Source organism: Lithobates pipiens, unplaced genomic scaffold (assembly GCF_037356315.1).
Source record: "Lithobates pipiens isolate NorthernLeopardFrog02 unplaced genomic scaffold, aLitPip1_a1.2 Scaffold_8, whole genome shotgun sequence".
Taxonomy (NCBI): domain Eukaryota; kingdom Metazoa; phylum Chordata; class Amphibia; order Anura; family Ranidae; genus Lithobates; species Lithobates pipiens.
Window position 1 is genome coordinate 341,778,245 of NW_027507903.1, and position 15,104 is coordinate 341,793,348.

General features: G+C 41.5%; 1 protein-coding gene across 1 annotated transcript in view; it reads right to left on the reverse strand.

Moving 5' to 3' along the window:
• Positions 1–15,104, reverse strand: part of NDFIP1 (Nedd4 family interacting protein 1) — a 71,660-nt gene that overhangs the window by 14,562 nt on the left and 41,994 nt on the right. The window contains exons 2-4 of the mRNA XM_077473132.1: positions 12,303–12,390; positions 10,189–10,319; positions 4,642–4,729 (exon numbers count right to left, since the gene is read on the reverse strand). Of these exons, the coding sequence (XP_077329258.1) occupies positions 4,642–4,729; positions 10,189–10,319; positions 12,303–12,390 (307 nt within the window). The remainder of the gene's footprint in view (positions 1–4,641; positions 4,730–10,188; positions 10,320–12,302; positions 12,391–15,104) is intronic.

Below are 15,104 nucleotides of genomic sequence, written 5' to 3' on the forward strand. Positions count from 1 at the left end.
CTGGCAATACACTGTGGTCTTACACTGATGAACCAGCCAAAATTTGCTCAGTAGGCAGCCCTACTGGTCGCCACCCGACCAGCATTCTTTGCTTAAAAAAATTAGAGATGCTGATGGAAAATTGTTGGCTGAACAGCTCCTGCATCTGATCAGATACAGCCGCTGATCAGGTATTTTTTTACAGTGATAATACTATAGTGTCAGTGGGAGATTTCTTAATGGACACTATAGCGTGGATGGAGGAATCGTTTTTTTTTGCCCTGCAGGCTCAATGAAAAAATACTATGAATGTAAGGCTAGCTTTGCAAAACTGACACAGTCTAACTCAGGCTGTACAGGTTAGTTTCATCAAAGATCCTCCGATATGTAAAGCGGAACTAAACTCTCTTATCCTTTACAGCCAAAGAAGCTGCCATCTTAGCCCGTTTTATCTGCAGTTGCCATGGTGCTGCACATGTGAACATTTATGACACCAGCCATTTAACGGCTTGACAGTTCTGTTGAGGGTAAAAGCATCTGTGACCGCTGTGTCATTCACAGCGTGCCTTGAATATAACTCTTTCGGAAAGCAGTGAATTTAGTTCCTCTTTAATGTCCAATGCAAAAGCCTAGCAACTGCTTCTTTAGAAGCTATGTGCACTCTCATTAAAATAGATTTTTTATTTTATCCATTTTTTTAATGACTGCAATACATACAGATTTCCACTGTTAGCAAGCAGATAAGAAGCAATGAGTAACACGATACAAAAACAATTTTAATAATTGAAGACTTTGTAGTCTTTATACTAAAAGCTAGTAGTAGTCATCAATCGAATTCTTAAGCCTGGTACACAACTGATGTTTTTTTTTATTTTTCCTATTTTTTTATTATTGTGAAGGTAAATAACCATTATAGCTTGATTAAATGAGAAGTAGGGCCCAAGCTTTTTTGGCCCTACTTCTCCTATGGATCACAGGAGTGCAGTTCATTCTGCACTCCTGTGACCCGTTTTCAAGCGGTAGGCTAAAGATCCCTGTCAGCTGACATCACTCAGTCGATCCAGGTGCTGGATCGTTCTCGACTTTACATTCAGGATCCACTTAGAAGCCTGGACTAGCACCTCACTCGGTCTCTCAGTGAGCCACTGAGAGACTGAGCCAGCCACTTCCAGCTCTGTCACTCGAGTGACAGAGCAGAGAGCCAGTCACTGACAGTCACGGCTTTCTGCTCAGAGCGGAGGAGAGAATTGAGCGATCAGTGTATGATCGCTAATTTCTTACTACAAAGCATGTAGGGGACAGATGAAGCATCGTATCAATGCTTCTTCTATCTAGAGTATAAAATATTTGTTTGGGAAACCAAAACTTCTCTTTATTTGGGCCTGCAGTGTAAAAACGCTTGATGAACACAAAGAAGAGATAAAAAAATAAAAATAAAAATAAATCAGCTTTGTTTGTGGCTACCCCCGCTCTTCTGTACATCTGCTGGTGCTGGCAGACCTAAGTCATCCAAAAATATATCAAATCTACCTTAGTTGTATCGCAGTCCACAAAAGTAGACAGTGCTAGACTCCACTAGATGACAATGTGCATAGGGCACAGTCTGCAGCACCAATACATCTGCACATATTTACACTAAAATCGCACATACGTATAGTGGAAGTTTAGCTGAATCCAGCGTTGTTCTTGCAGAGCCATACTTCTGGGTTCAATCCACGAACAGAAGCTTCTGCTATCTCTACTTAGGGCAATGTTACACTGGTGTCCCTGCTGCTGGTGACATCATGCAAGTTGAAGAATCAAAACAAAATGTTACATTCCCTAATGGACCACCTTTGAAGCAACACCTCGTTGATTTGGGCAGTAGAGGGGAGATATCATAGGAGAAGCTGAAAATGAGTCTTAGACCAGGTTCACAGATGCGCTGTCCGATTTTCTGAGCAAATTTCCGGAGTAGCTGTTCAGCGGTTCAGCTGCCATATAGATATGGTTCTGATGTGAATTTCATGAGCAAACAGCTGCCGGTGTCCTTAACAATAGCTGTTTAAGGAGCGGGCCGCCAAGCTGGCCGCCGCGTCTTTTTTTTTTTTTATATCAAAGAATGTTTATTAGAAAACACAACATACATGGAAACTTTACAGCTCACAATTAAGGCACAGACTTTGTTATACATTTCAATTACCAACACAGAAGGCTTAGTTATACATTACTCTCATCATCCAATACCATCTTGTAGTATATATTCTAGGTATTTCCTCTAAAGGGAATATGTGTCGGCACCTTATTCGAGTTCTTATAGTATAAGTTCTTTCCGTTCTCCACCCTTTCAATGTGTCGCTCACTTTCCTAGCCTTGATCTCATCGGCCATCGTGTCCTTAACCGATGACGCATCAGCTGTTAGCGGGGCTCCAAAAGAATTGCAGGCAATAAAGCGGTGTGGGAGTCCCTTCCCAATCCATATCAGGCCCTTCAGGTCTGGTATGGATAAAAAAGGAACCCAAAACCAAAAAAAAATAAAAAAATAATTCATACCAGACCCTTATCCGAGCATGAGCAAGCAAGCACCCCCACCACCTCAAACCATACCAGGCCACATGTTGATGGGTACCCTAAGGGCCAATGGTTGTGGGGATCTGCCGGTGGGGGGCTTTGACAAGCCCTTTAATAAAAAACAAAAACAATGTTCCCCCAAAGCAAATTCAGCATCAGTCACAATGAACGCTGCCGCTGACTGGGGAGGAGAAAGATCTGAACCCAACACTGGCTAACCACCATCTGACAGCTCTGCGGCTAAATAAACTAAGGGGAGGGGGCATCTGGTGGCATCACAGTGTGGCCCTGCTCCTTGGGCCATTAACTGGGGCATGATGAGTCAATGACATCATAAGGAGGCAGGGGTCACCTTATGAAATCACCGGTTGTCCCCACCCTTTAGTTTACTTAGTGTCGGGAGACAGGCCCGGGCTCAGATCTATAACCCCCCCCCACTGGATTTACTTTGGGGGACTTTTTTCTTTTTTTAAAGGACTTGTCAAAAACTGTCTCCGTGTTTACCCCATATTCATTGGGGGGGACGGGGACTCACTTATTAACAACTTCTCATCCGGGCCAATTCTGATACTTCGTTCCTACTTGTTAAAATCAACTTTTTTTTTGCTAGAAAAATACTTAGAACCCCCATATATATTTTTTTTAGCAGAGGCCCCATACAACAAAATGGTGAAAAATGGTGGGTGTTACAATTTCACACGGTCACACGGTATTTGCACTGCGGTTTTTCAAATGCAATTTAAAAAAAAAAACTTTTATGAATTAACAAACAGTACCTCACATGTGGTGCAATCATTACATATGGGTGCGGGAGTAACGTATGTGTTTGCATTAGTACTAAAGTATTACACTTTTTTTGGGGGGGCGGGGGTAACTTTATTGCCATCACAAGGGATAAACAACATCCCTTGCGACAGCCCCCAAATCTCTCCTCTAGCCTCCCATGCAGCCGATCAGATATGGTCTGTTCAGCTGCTTTCCTGGTCTCAAGGTAAACAAAGAGGCGGAACTGGAAGTGATGACATAACTCGTCACTCCCATGTTTCCAGAGAGAGGGGAACTACGTCCATTCCTTTCTCTCTGCTCAAGGCAGCCATCCCTGCCAGCCACATCGCTCCCAGGCATCATGATCATATGGTAGAGCCCGGAAGAGGCGGCAGCGGGGATTGAGTTGCTAATTATACATTCAGATCACTTCTGCATGAAGGAGAATCGCAGACTGAAAATATACAGATATACATACTGGAATGATGCCGCTGATATGATATTATGATATATTATTATATATATATTTAACCACTTCCCGGGGGTTATCATCCCCTTTCCTTGCCTGCCAAGCTGCCTGCTCAGATAAGGGTCTTGGTATGGATTTACTTACAGCTGATACGTCCTCTGTTAAGGACGCTGACAGCTGCCTACTCCTAAATTTTGCATCAGAATCATATCCAAATTGCAGCTGAACAGCTACTTTGGAAATTCGAACTGAAAATCGCACCGCACATGTGTGAACCCGGTCTAAGCCGGCCCGCTCCTTAACAACCAGCTATAAACACAGGAGAGGAGGGAAATAGAAAAAAAATGCCAAAATTGTGTTCAAAGCTAAATTGTGCAATTTAGAAGCATTACAATGCAAGTTCATGAGCTTATAATTTGCACCTGAACCGCATCGCAGTGCTTGGAAAATGTACAGGACTCTTTTTCTATTCGCACTGCATATATAAAAGCTACAATAGAAACCAAGGTTATTTCACATCATGCGATTCAGATGCGGTTCAAAATGTATCCAATTCGCATATATATGAACTGGGATTTAGCGATTCTTTCATTGGCACGTTGTTGGAAGTAACAGAATTGCTAGTGTCCAATGACCTTTTGAAGTATACAGAAAACCTCAAACACCAAGACCAGGAGTTGAAGAAGGCCAAGAAACAAACACAAATACAAATTGAGGCATAGATTGGGGTCATTTTTACACACAAGCTCACGTCACTGAACTCCAATAAAATCAGTATTGTGGAATGACCCTGCTGTGCATTTTGCCGTAGTGGTCTTTTGAGCGTGGGAATCTCTGGTATATTACCATATTACGTCAGTGAGAAGAAAATACTTACTAAAGAATGTGAGCATAAAAATCCCATCGTTGCCTATCCTGAGCTGATCTGCATCATCAAAATCATCCCGTGCCACAAAGTCATCATCCTGTCATGGAAAATAGTCAGTTAGGATGCATTTCAGTTTTCAGATATAAAAAAAAAAAAAAAAAAAAAAATGTAGCTGATAAAGTTACAGTTAGAGCTAAACTTAAACAGATAACCAGAAAACAAATCTTTTTTTTTTTTCGTTGGACAAGTACACAGTGAAACCTTGTGTTAATGAAAACCAAATCTAGGAAAGCTGCCAGCATTACCAATGACAAGGATTAATAATGCTGCATTTCTAAGACATAAAGAATATATTTAAGGAAAGCAAACATCTTCATTGTGCAGGATCCTTCTCAGCTAAGAAAAAGTATAGGTCAGCTAAACCTCAAACACAATCTGACAAATCACATGCCAAATCGGCGGCTATAGCCGGCAATGGCACCGTCCGAATCAGTGTAACGCCGCACCGATTCCCAAAAGTAGTTTCTGTACTACTTTTGGCGACTTCAGGGTGAGATTTCAATAGACATTTTTGCAGAAACAAGCACAGATGTCTCTGAAATCACCCTCGAAGTCGGGACTGACAGATGAACTCACATTATTTCATTCCTGCTGTCAGTGTGAACCTACTCCTCTGATACCATGTTTGTTGTAGCATTTGTGCCTTGCAGCTGGGCCTTGGGTTTACATCCCACCAGGGACATCATCTGCATGGAGTTTGTACATTCTCATGTCTACATAGCTTTCATTTTTTTCTTCCCCTTTCAACATTCCCCGAATAATGGTAAACAGATCAAATATAGAGGGTGAGACTCCCTAACGGGGGTACAGACAGCTATAAAAGAACTGACAGATGTTCTAATCGCTCTCCTTTCTTTCCAAAAAAAAAAAAAAGAATTGCCTGCCCTAATGCCCCTTTCACGCGTGCGTTCTATCTGTTTTTTATCCATCCATTGATGGATGAAAAACGGTCAACATTGCATTTCTATGGGCAAACCAATGTAAATGGGCATTGCCTGTTTACATCTGCTTTTTTTCAACCATTTCCGCTCAGGTCAGGTTTTTTTTTTTTAAACGGAAGTCATCTCTATTTTTGTTAAAAAACGTAAGTGGATGAAAAATAGATGTAAATCGAATGGGACTAAATGAAAGACCGATGTTTACTGATGTAAACAGAATAAGTTTTATCTTAGCAAAAGTGTGGCTGAACAAATGATGCCTATATGCAAGGAACCTAGCTATACTTTAAACATTGGTCCTAATATGTGAATGAGTGCAAGAATCAAAAGCTGCATTTTTTTTTTTTCCATTCAAATAAATATATGAATGTCGATTTGTCCAGTCTACTGAAAATCATTCAGTTCATAAATCAAAATTGCTTTGATTCCTGACCTATATGATTTTCTGCACACCAGACAGACCTGCATGAAAAAAAAAAAAAGTATTTGTCAATAAATGAGAGGCTCGATTTTCTCAGTAATTTAATCAAACTGGAAACACATTTTTTAGAAAACGTTTTACAAATGTCACAGTAAGCAACACACACTGTCTAAAGGCTTTAACAGCAGTGTCTATATACCTCTGAACCAATACAGGTGTCTCTATTTCTCTACAGCTACATTTTTAAAGCACACAGAAAGGGACAGACAGGAAGCTGGTGTAAAGAAAAAAAAAAAAGAAGCAGTTTCTAGATCAGGCAGAAGCAGGTGCCATACCTCCAGTGATATTGGGAAGAAATCATCAAAAGTATCCAATCTCTCCCTGTGCTGAATGACAGCAGATAACGTCCAGAAAAGAGAACAGTCATTTAAAAGCTACTACTGCAAAGTTCTCAGATGGCCTGATCTGAATCATCAGCAGATAACTGCTACTAATAATCTAATTCTGAGTTATACACAAAACATGCCCCAAGACGTGTTCTACAGTGATCAGCTCTAAGCTTAAAGTGGATGTAAACCCGATTCGTGAAATTTTACTTAAGCACATATATCTGCAGTGTTTACTTATCTCATCCCATGTGTTTCTGCTGCTCCATTCCTCTGTTATCTGCATGATAACTTCTGACAAGTTTGCCAACACTGGATATAAAAGCAGCTGAAAATTTGTGTCAGGGCGGGAACTATAAATAGATTTGTAGAGAGTTGGTCTGTTCACAGTACAGCTCTGCAAGTATCTTTGTTTTTCTTCCTATTTATCCAATCAGCTGTCACACAGTGTATGCCCAGACTCCCCTCCAATGGCTGGAACCGTAAGAACAAATTCTAATGCTGCGTACACACAATCAGAATTTTGGTCGGAAAAGGCTCTGATGGTTTTCCCGACGGAATTCTGATGGGATTTCGCTCGAACTGTCTTGCATACACATGGTCACGCCAAATTCCCACCGTCAAGAATGCGGTGACGTACAACACACATGATGGGACTAGAAAAGGGAAGTTCAATAGCCAGTAGCCAATAGCTTCCGTCTCGTAGTTGAATCTGAGCATGCGTGAGTTTTTGCGGGTCGGAATTGCATACACATGATCAGAATTTCCGATAGAAAGTTTTTCCATCGGGAAAATTAAGAACATGCTATCAATTTTTGGCTGGCGGAAATTCGGCCAGCAAAATTCCGATGGAGCATATACACGGTCGCATTTTCTGATGAAAAGCTCTCATCGGCCTTTTGCTGGCTGAAATTCTGACCGTGTGTATGCGGCATAATACGATGTTTACTTTGTTAAGACTATAGCAAGCTGAAGACAGCAGCTATACATGTAAAACTTATGTAGGGAGATTTGTTTCATCCCTGTGCATCATCTGAGGCTGTTCACTTCACTGGGTATAGGAGAGGGTTTACATCCATTTTAAAGCAATCCTGTCGCCATAGTAAAAAAATAAAAATAAACCAAGAGCTCCCTGAAAAACAAGCAGCCTAATGCCTTCCTGACAGGCACTCTGTTAAAGAGCTTAGAGAGCCACTGCTCTCAAACACTTTCAGGTGTGTCAGATGCAGGTGTGTCCCCCGCTGGGCACTTTGGTTCCTTCCACTGACCCATCTTCAGTATTAGGAGTTAGTAGGAGGAACCAGAGTGCCCAGGTTTAAAAAGGTATTTTTCTTTACAGGGTCATCGTTGAAATAAAAACAGCTTTATAAAGTTTTGTTTTGGTAATTAACAGTACATACGTTGCATTAAATCTTTGCTCCCATGCGGAGTATGTTGGATGCGTCTCCCCTCTAGTACTACATCACTTTTGTGTCCTTTCACAGCTGCAGGGACAAACTAGTGGCATAATATCTGGGAAGGAAAGCTACAATGGGGAGATGCAGGCATCCAACAACACATTCGGAATTGGCGGATGCCAACACCATGGTGATGGTTCTACAGTAGTTTATTTGTCGCAACTGAGGTGTTGACAACATGCATTATTACTGTACTTTTTTAATGCTGAATTTTTTTTATTTCACCATCAATGTCTTTTTATTTGGTGATTTCAAGCTCATGCTACTGAGTAATTTATGATAGACTTACAATCCCCTCCAAAGTACTTTGTAAGGATTTAAGCCTGCTGCCTACCTTCCGGTAAATGCAGGCTCCAGCGGCAGTAGAATGTGCCATTGCATTCTTTTGTAAAGGATAAGACTGGCCAACTTGAGAAATGAAAAAGCCAGGGTGATGACAAGCAATGTCCACAACCACAGACTCTGGCAGCCATCTTGGGTAAGCCTACTGTATATAATATATGGTAAATAGGCTGCCTTCAGAAAGGCACCAGCACCTTGAGCTGCATGTAGGCAGCCTACAGAGGTGGATAGAAACACAGCTACATGTCAAAATTTGACAGCTGCCCAGGACTGGCTTTATGGCCCTGCATTCAGGGTCATGCAGCTGCTGCATTGACATTCACCTCTACAGGTTGCCTGCATGCAGTTTGAGGCAGATGCAGATGCAGATGACAAAACAAAGGCAGCCTGCGGGGAGGTTGGTGTCGGCGCTTGTCTGAATGAAGCCTAATTCTGTGCCTTGCAGTAGTTTAAAGGATATACAAAAGAAATAATACATAAACATAGCTCCCAAATATTTGATCTGCTACTAGAAACATAAATTGCAAGCTAAGGAATAAAAAAATGATAGCATTTTTAGAAAAACAGAAAGCTCTACCACAGGTGTTATATTAACGAACAGATCAGATTATGGGATTTTCTGAAAAATTTCCCCCCAAAAACAATCTCTTATCTGATGGTCCAGCTCCCACCTAGTGGAATTTTGGTTGAGGGTGTTTGGACTTTTGTTCACTTTCTTCCATGTACCTACCCGTAAGGACATAAATTGGCCCTGGTTCACTGCCCGATCCCAGGCCTCTTCTCCTATCAACAGAAATTGGCCACCTATTTATTCATCGCCAGTAAGAGTGAAATAGCTAGGGCCTGGAAAAAATCCTGCTGTTTCGTTTGCAGGAGTAAAGAACATTTTAATGACTCTCACGATTAATGAGAAGAGGACTTGTAACCTCCAGGCCTCCCTTGCTAAATCTCAAAGTGTGGGCCCCATGGTGGTCCTACACTCTTCCAACTTTGCACCCGACCAGCCTGGGCCTCTCTAACTGACCTCTTTCACCTCCCGGCCCAGGAAAACCCCAACTCCTATTCTCCGCTTCTCTTCCCTCTTCTGTGGCTCCTCTCACCTCTTAATTCGTTTTCTGACCCCTTCCCCTTCACCTCTCTCCTTTTTTAAACACCTCCTTTTTCGTTTTTGTGTGTCTGGTGTATGTTTTTTTTATCCCAATTTTTGTGGATTGCTCCACACCCCAGCCCCTGAGTCAGCTTAGGCACCCTGTGTTGCACCCTGGCTCGACCCCTGGCTCTGGTTGAAGGGTTACCGTTTTTCGATAGTTCATGCCTGAAAATACAGTCTATTGTGTATTGTGTTATGCTTACTGTTCATATCCCCTGTTGTATTGTGTTATGCCTACTGTTCATATCCCCTGTTGTATTGTGTTATGCTTACTGTTCATATCCCGTGTGGGATCATTACAGCTGTACTCTTATATTCTAATAAAAATATTGTACCAGAACCTTGAACCAAATATTAACTGATTTCATGGAGGTATAACAGCATAAAGACATTAAATTATATACCCAGCTTAAAAATAGGAGTTCATTATTCCACTGTAACTACAAGAAATGTCCACAAAAAAAAGATTATACATATATACACATACACACACACACACACATATATATAAGATTAGAGTGGCATGAACCTGGGGTTAATTGTTGCTTCACTGAAGATGTTCTTGGTGCCTCCTTCAGGTCCTTCTGTCACTTGCTGCCAATGATTGTCAGACAGGTGCTGAAGAATCTTCTCAGGCACAAGCTGGAGCACAGCCAGCAAGCAGCAGAAAGACTTGATGGACCAAGTGTCTATTTAGCTAGAGTACATAGTATATATATCTATTGAGTTCATCTTTAAGCACTCTCTGGTAAAATAAATTGCAGTAAACAAGTCTGGATACTGACACAAAAAGAGTACTTACTCGTCCAGGAACAAGGGGTATTGTGGCTTCTGCCTTAGTCCTTTCAGCTTCATCATAACTAGGCAAGGATGTTGCCACATTGTAAGATGGTGGCTTGGGGAAACCAGGCTCATCTTTGTAGTCAAAAAATGCTGTTTAATATAAAAAATAAAATTACTTCTTTAAGAAATTGTTACAGGTTATTTCTGCTACCACAAAAAGTCTTTAAAAAGATACTGTCACTTTGTCCAAGCAGGGCAAAATGACAGTATCTATGAAAATAGCTCCCTCCACCTTCCCAACTCCCATATACTTACCTTAGCTTGTAGCTCCTTGCTCCTGCACAGTATATACTACCAGGCTCTTCCAGGTATGAAAGAGCATGTGAACTGCTACCCTTTAACACTGCCCAAGCATAGCAGCCATTTGTTCAGTCACATGACCAGGGGGAGTGATGTCACTGCTCTCCTGGGTTGTCGACACGGCTGATTTAAGCACCAGCTAAAGAAAAGCAAGCAAGCGTAAGGGGTTGCAGGTAAGGTATTTATACGAGGTCAAGGGATGCATTTTGTAGAGACAGTGTCAACTCACCATGCATAAGTAAAGAGACAGTGACTCTTTAAATCCCAACTCTGGAGCTGTTTGATGCTCAGAGTAGTTGCTTCTCCTTAGTAACAAAAACGTTAAGCCTTATCTATTATATAGAACATATATTTATTATGCAAGCCCTACTCCAGGCTGCTGTTACCTTTACACTGCCATACTACATGGGATAAATGCTTGTTTGGCTGGGGTCAGGGGGGAGAGAGGAAAAGTTCAAATACTTACCGTATTTCTCACTCCCCCCCTCTCTGTACAACTGAACTGCTGAAAGTCTGTTCACTTTAATGCTAAGCCAGTCACAGCTCTCTGATGTTCTGTACAATGCAAGACAGCGAGGACTGGCCTCATACAGTGTAGAAGAGTCCCAGCTGCTGGGGGAGCGGGGAATAAGGTAGCAAGAAATAGCTTATACTTCCCCCCCTCCCCCCTGCTGCTGTTGTAATAACATGCCTTACTTTAAATAATCTGTTCTTTCTTCTAATGATATGTCCCCCTGTGTATGTGTTGTATGAAAAAAAAAAGAAGAAGCTGTATATACCTTATTTGTGAGCGCTGATCAGTGGTCATGTGACGTGCCGGCTCTCTCCTCCTCCCCTCCAGACTGACGTCAGCGGGAGAATCTTGCCCCCTCCCACTACATCTGTCAGACGGGGAGAGGAGAGAGGCAGCGCTCACAAATAAGGTATATACACAGTTTTTTTGTTTTGTTTTTAATAAAACACATACACAGGAGGACATATCCTTAGAAGACCAAGCAGATTATATAAAGTAAGACATGTGGGTTAACAAACCCTTTAAAGGCTAAGTTCCCCTTTCTGAAGAAAAATAATAAATGCAGATACTGAATTTTTGAAGAAAAAAAAAGTTTGTTTTTTTCACTGCCTACAGCTTTCTTGCCTGTGACTCTGTATGGACTTTCCATTTGAAAGCGGTTTATGTTTGAAAGAGTCTATAAACTGGAGGGTGCTCATTAGCACCCTTGTAGTCCACTGAGAATTTTAAACAATCTGCTGCAGCGGAAGACGGACTTGTAGTTTCTTCATTCACAGATTCCTTGAAACAAATGACACCGCTGTGGGGGAGAGCAGCTGTGACATGTTTAAAAGTTGAACCTATCCTTTAACAGTGCACCAATGTTAGTTTATTACAGTAGGGACAATGCCAGGTGGAGACATTCAGCTTCCGGTCCCAGAGCAGGATCAAAGCATGGTAGACTACTCTAAACTCTTTACACTTCAGCTTTCCTACTGATGTGGTAGTTTTGTTAAATAAATACAAAACTTCCTTAATAAATACAAAAAGGTACTGCCAGTGCTGCCTGGTTATGAATGTCCTTTGCCGGAGATTCTTTACATAGCTGATGGAGTTAAAAGCCGGAGTTATATGCTGAATATTCATGTCTTGCATGTAACAACGGAAGCAACACTAATCTAGATCCTTTAAGGCTTAACAAGCAAGAGGTGACACGTGACTTTATGCTGCTAAAGTGAAGTTTTCAGGCATTTCTGAAATGAAGAAAATATATCACTAACCTGCATTGTCTCCAGCAATGCTGCTGTATGGAGGTGGAGCGTCTGCTGCACCCTGGGGATTTTCTACAGGCTCCTCTTCATTCTGTAACTATAGGAAACAAATACCAGGTTTAGAAACATAAGTATAAAACTAGGTTACATACAACATGACTGCCAAAATCCCTGACTTCATGGCCTAAAAATGACAGGAAGTGCAACATTGATAATAAAATATGTGCTGCGGCACTTAAATATAAATACATATGGACATACAGTTTTCTCTTAGTTCCCCACAAAACACAAGCTGAGCATGCATGTGAAGTCCACCAAATGCAGCTTTCTGTGATGGTGTGGCAATAATGCTGCACTGCTCCTTTCAGAATTCAGAGCAGTTACCACTCTCCTATAGACTGTGTATGGTTGAACTACAGTGGGATGAAAAAATATTGCAGGGAGTGTAGCTATCAGCATTGCCACTGCTGAGTAATGAGTCTGTAGCTTGTCAGTCAGCCCATTGCCATTGCTGAGTAATGAGGCGGTAGCTTGTCAGTCAGCACAAGACCTCATCCAATACAACCGACTACCTTCTGGATTGACAGCACTGTCAGTGTTAAAAAAGAAGAAAAAAAAACGGATATAAAACTGTGCATAAAATAAGTTTATGCAAAGAGTCAATATTTGCAGTACTGACGCTTATTTTTCAAGACCTCTGCAACCCACCCTGGCATGCTATCAATCCACCTCTGGGCCACATCCTGACTGATGGTAGCCCATTCTTGCATAATCAATGCTTGGAGTTTGTCAGAAGTTGTGGGGTTTTTTTGTTCACCTGCCTCTTCGAGGACTGACCACAAGTTTGTCAATGGGAATTAAAGTCTGAGGAATTTCCTGGCCATGGACCTAAAATTCTTATGTTTTGTTCCCCAAGCCACTTAATTATCACTTTTACCTTTTGGCAAAGTGTTCCATCTTGCTGGAAAAGGCATTGTTTCCTCAAACTGTTCTTAGACGGTGGTTGGGAGAAGTTGCTCTCGGAGGATATTTTTGTACCATTCTTTATTTATGGCTGTGTTCTTAGACAAAATTGTGAGTGAGACTACTCCCTTTGCTGAGAAGAATCCCCACACATGAATGGTCTCAGGATGCTTTACTGTTACCGATAGCACTCAACTTTTCTTCTCTGGATAAGGTTTTTCCAGATGCCCCAAACTATCGCAAAAGGGGATTCTTTAAAGAAAATGACTTTCCCCCATTCCTCACTAGTCCAAACCCTGTACCTTTTACATAATATCAGTCTGTCTCTGATGTTTTTCCTGGAGAAAAGCGGCTTCTTTTGCTGTCCTTCTTGACACCAGGCCATCCTCTGAAAGTCTTCGCCTCACTATGCGTGCAAAATGCACTCACACCTGCCTGCTGCCATTCCTGAGCAAGCTCTGCACTGGTGGTGTCCCAATCCTGCAGCTGAATCAACTGTAGGAGACGGCCTTGTCGCTTATGGGACTTTCCTTTGCGTTCTGAATTCTTCTTCACAACAATTGAACCTCTCTCCTTGAAGTTCTTGATCAGATAAATGGTTGATTTAGGTGCAGTCTTAGTAGCATTAGTTTCCTTGCCTTTTTGTGCCAAGCAATGAAGACAGAACGTGTTTCCTTGCAGGAAACCATGGTTAACAGAGGAAGAACAATGGTTTCAAGCACCACCCACCTTTTAAATCTTCCAGTCTGTTATTCTAACTCAATCAGAATTACAGAGTGATTTCCAGCCTTGTCCTCGTCAACACTGATACCAGAGTTAACGAGAGAATCACTGACATGAGCTGGTTCTTTTGTGGCAGGGCTGAAATGCAGTGGAAATTTTTTTGGGGGGGGATTAAGTTCATTTTCATGGGAAAGAGGGACTTTGCAATTAATTGCAATTTATCTGATCATTCTTCAGAACTTTCTGGAGTATATGCAAATTGCCATCATAAAAACTGAGGAGGCAGCAGACTACTTTTGGCCAGGGCATTTTTTACCCTTTGCTGACCCTTTATATACGGTACTTGATTGTTTGAGGAAATGACTGATTCATTATTCTAATGAAATTTAACAAGTATCGAATCTTTATATATTTGAATCTGGCTATAAGCTAAAAGGACCCGGTTTTTTAATGACCTTGACCAATGAAGCTCGTGTGTTTCTTCCACACAAATTGTCTTTGACAATTGTGTAAAATAGGCCCTAGAAACAGTCCCTACTAGTGGCCAATACCTTGGTCTATAATCTTTGAATTTTTTTTTGTCCAAGTACCTTTTTATTGTTTGAAAGTCCCACACTTCATTTCCAGTCGTTCGTTGGCTCCTGAGATATATCAGTGTCATCAATCCCAGGAGTCAAGGGGCATCCTCCGTTTCTGATATTGCGTTATTTCAGAACTGGAAATGATGCGATTCCAGACAGACTTAGGCACCATTTTTCTTCCACAGATGTTGCCATTGTGTTGTTACCGCACATGCACAAGATAGTGATGTGCATGCTGGGTAGCCAGCTGCACAAAATACATCTGCCATTTTCAGATGCCAGCAGTTGTTATGGCTGTCGGTAGCTAAGCTATAATAAAATAGCTTAGAAATTTTTACCAGCAATAATGCCTGATGTAAAAACAACTAAAATTAAGGAGCACAACAATATGTTTATTGGTAATTACTCAGAGAACTATAGCTCCTCTTTAAAGCAGAACTACACTGCATCTGTGTACCACAAACGAAAAACACTAAACACCCCCTAAGAATTCTCGCCATGGCCATCCTGAGTAAGGGCAGTTGATTCATGTAGCATTTACTTC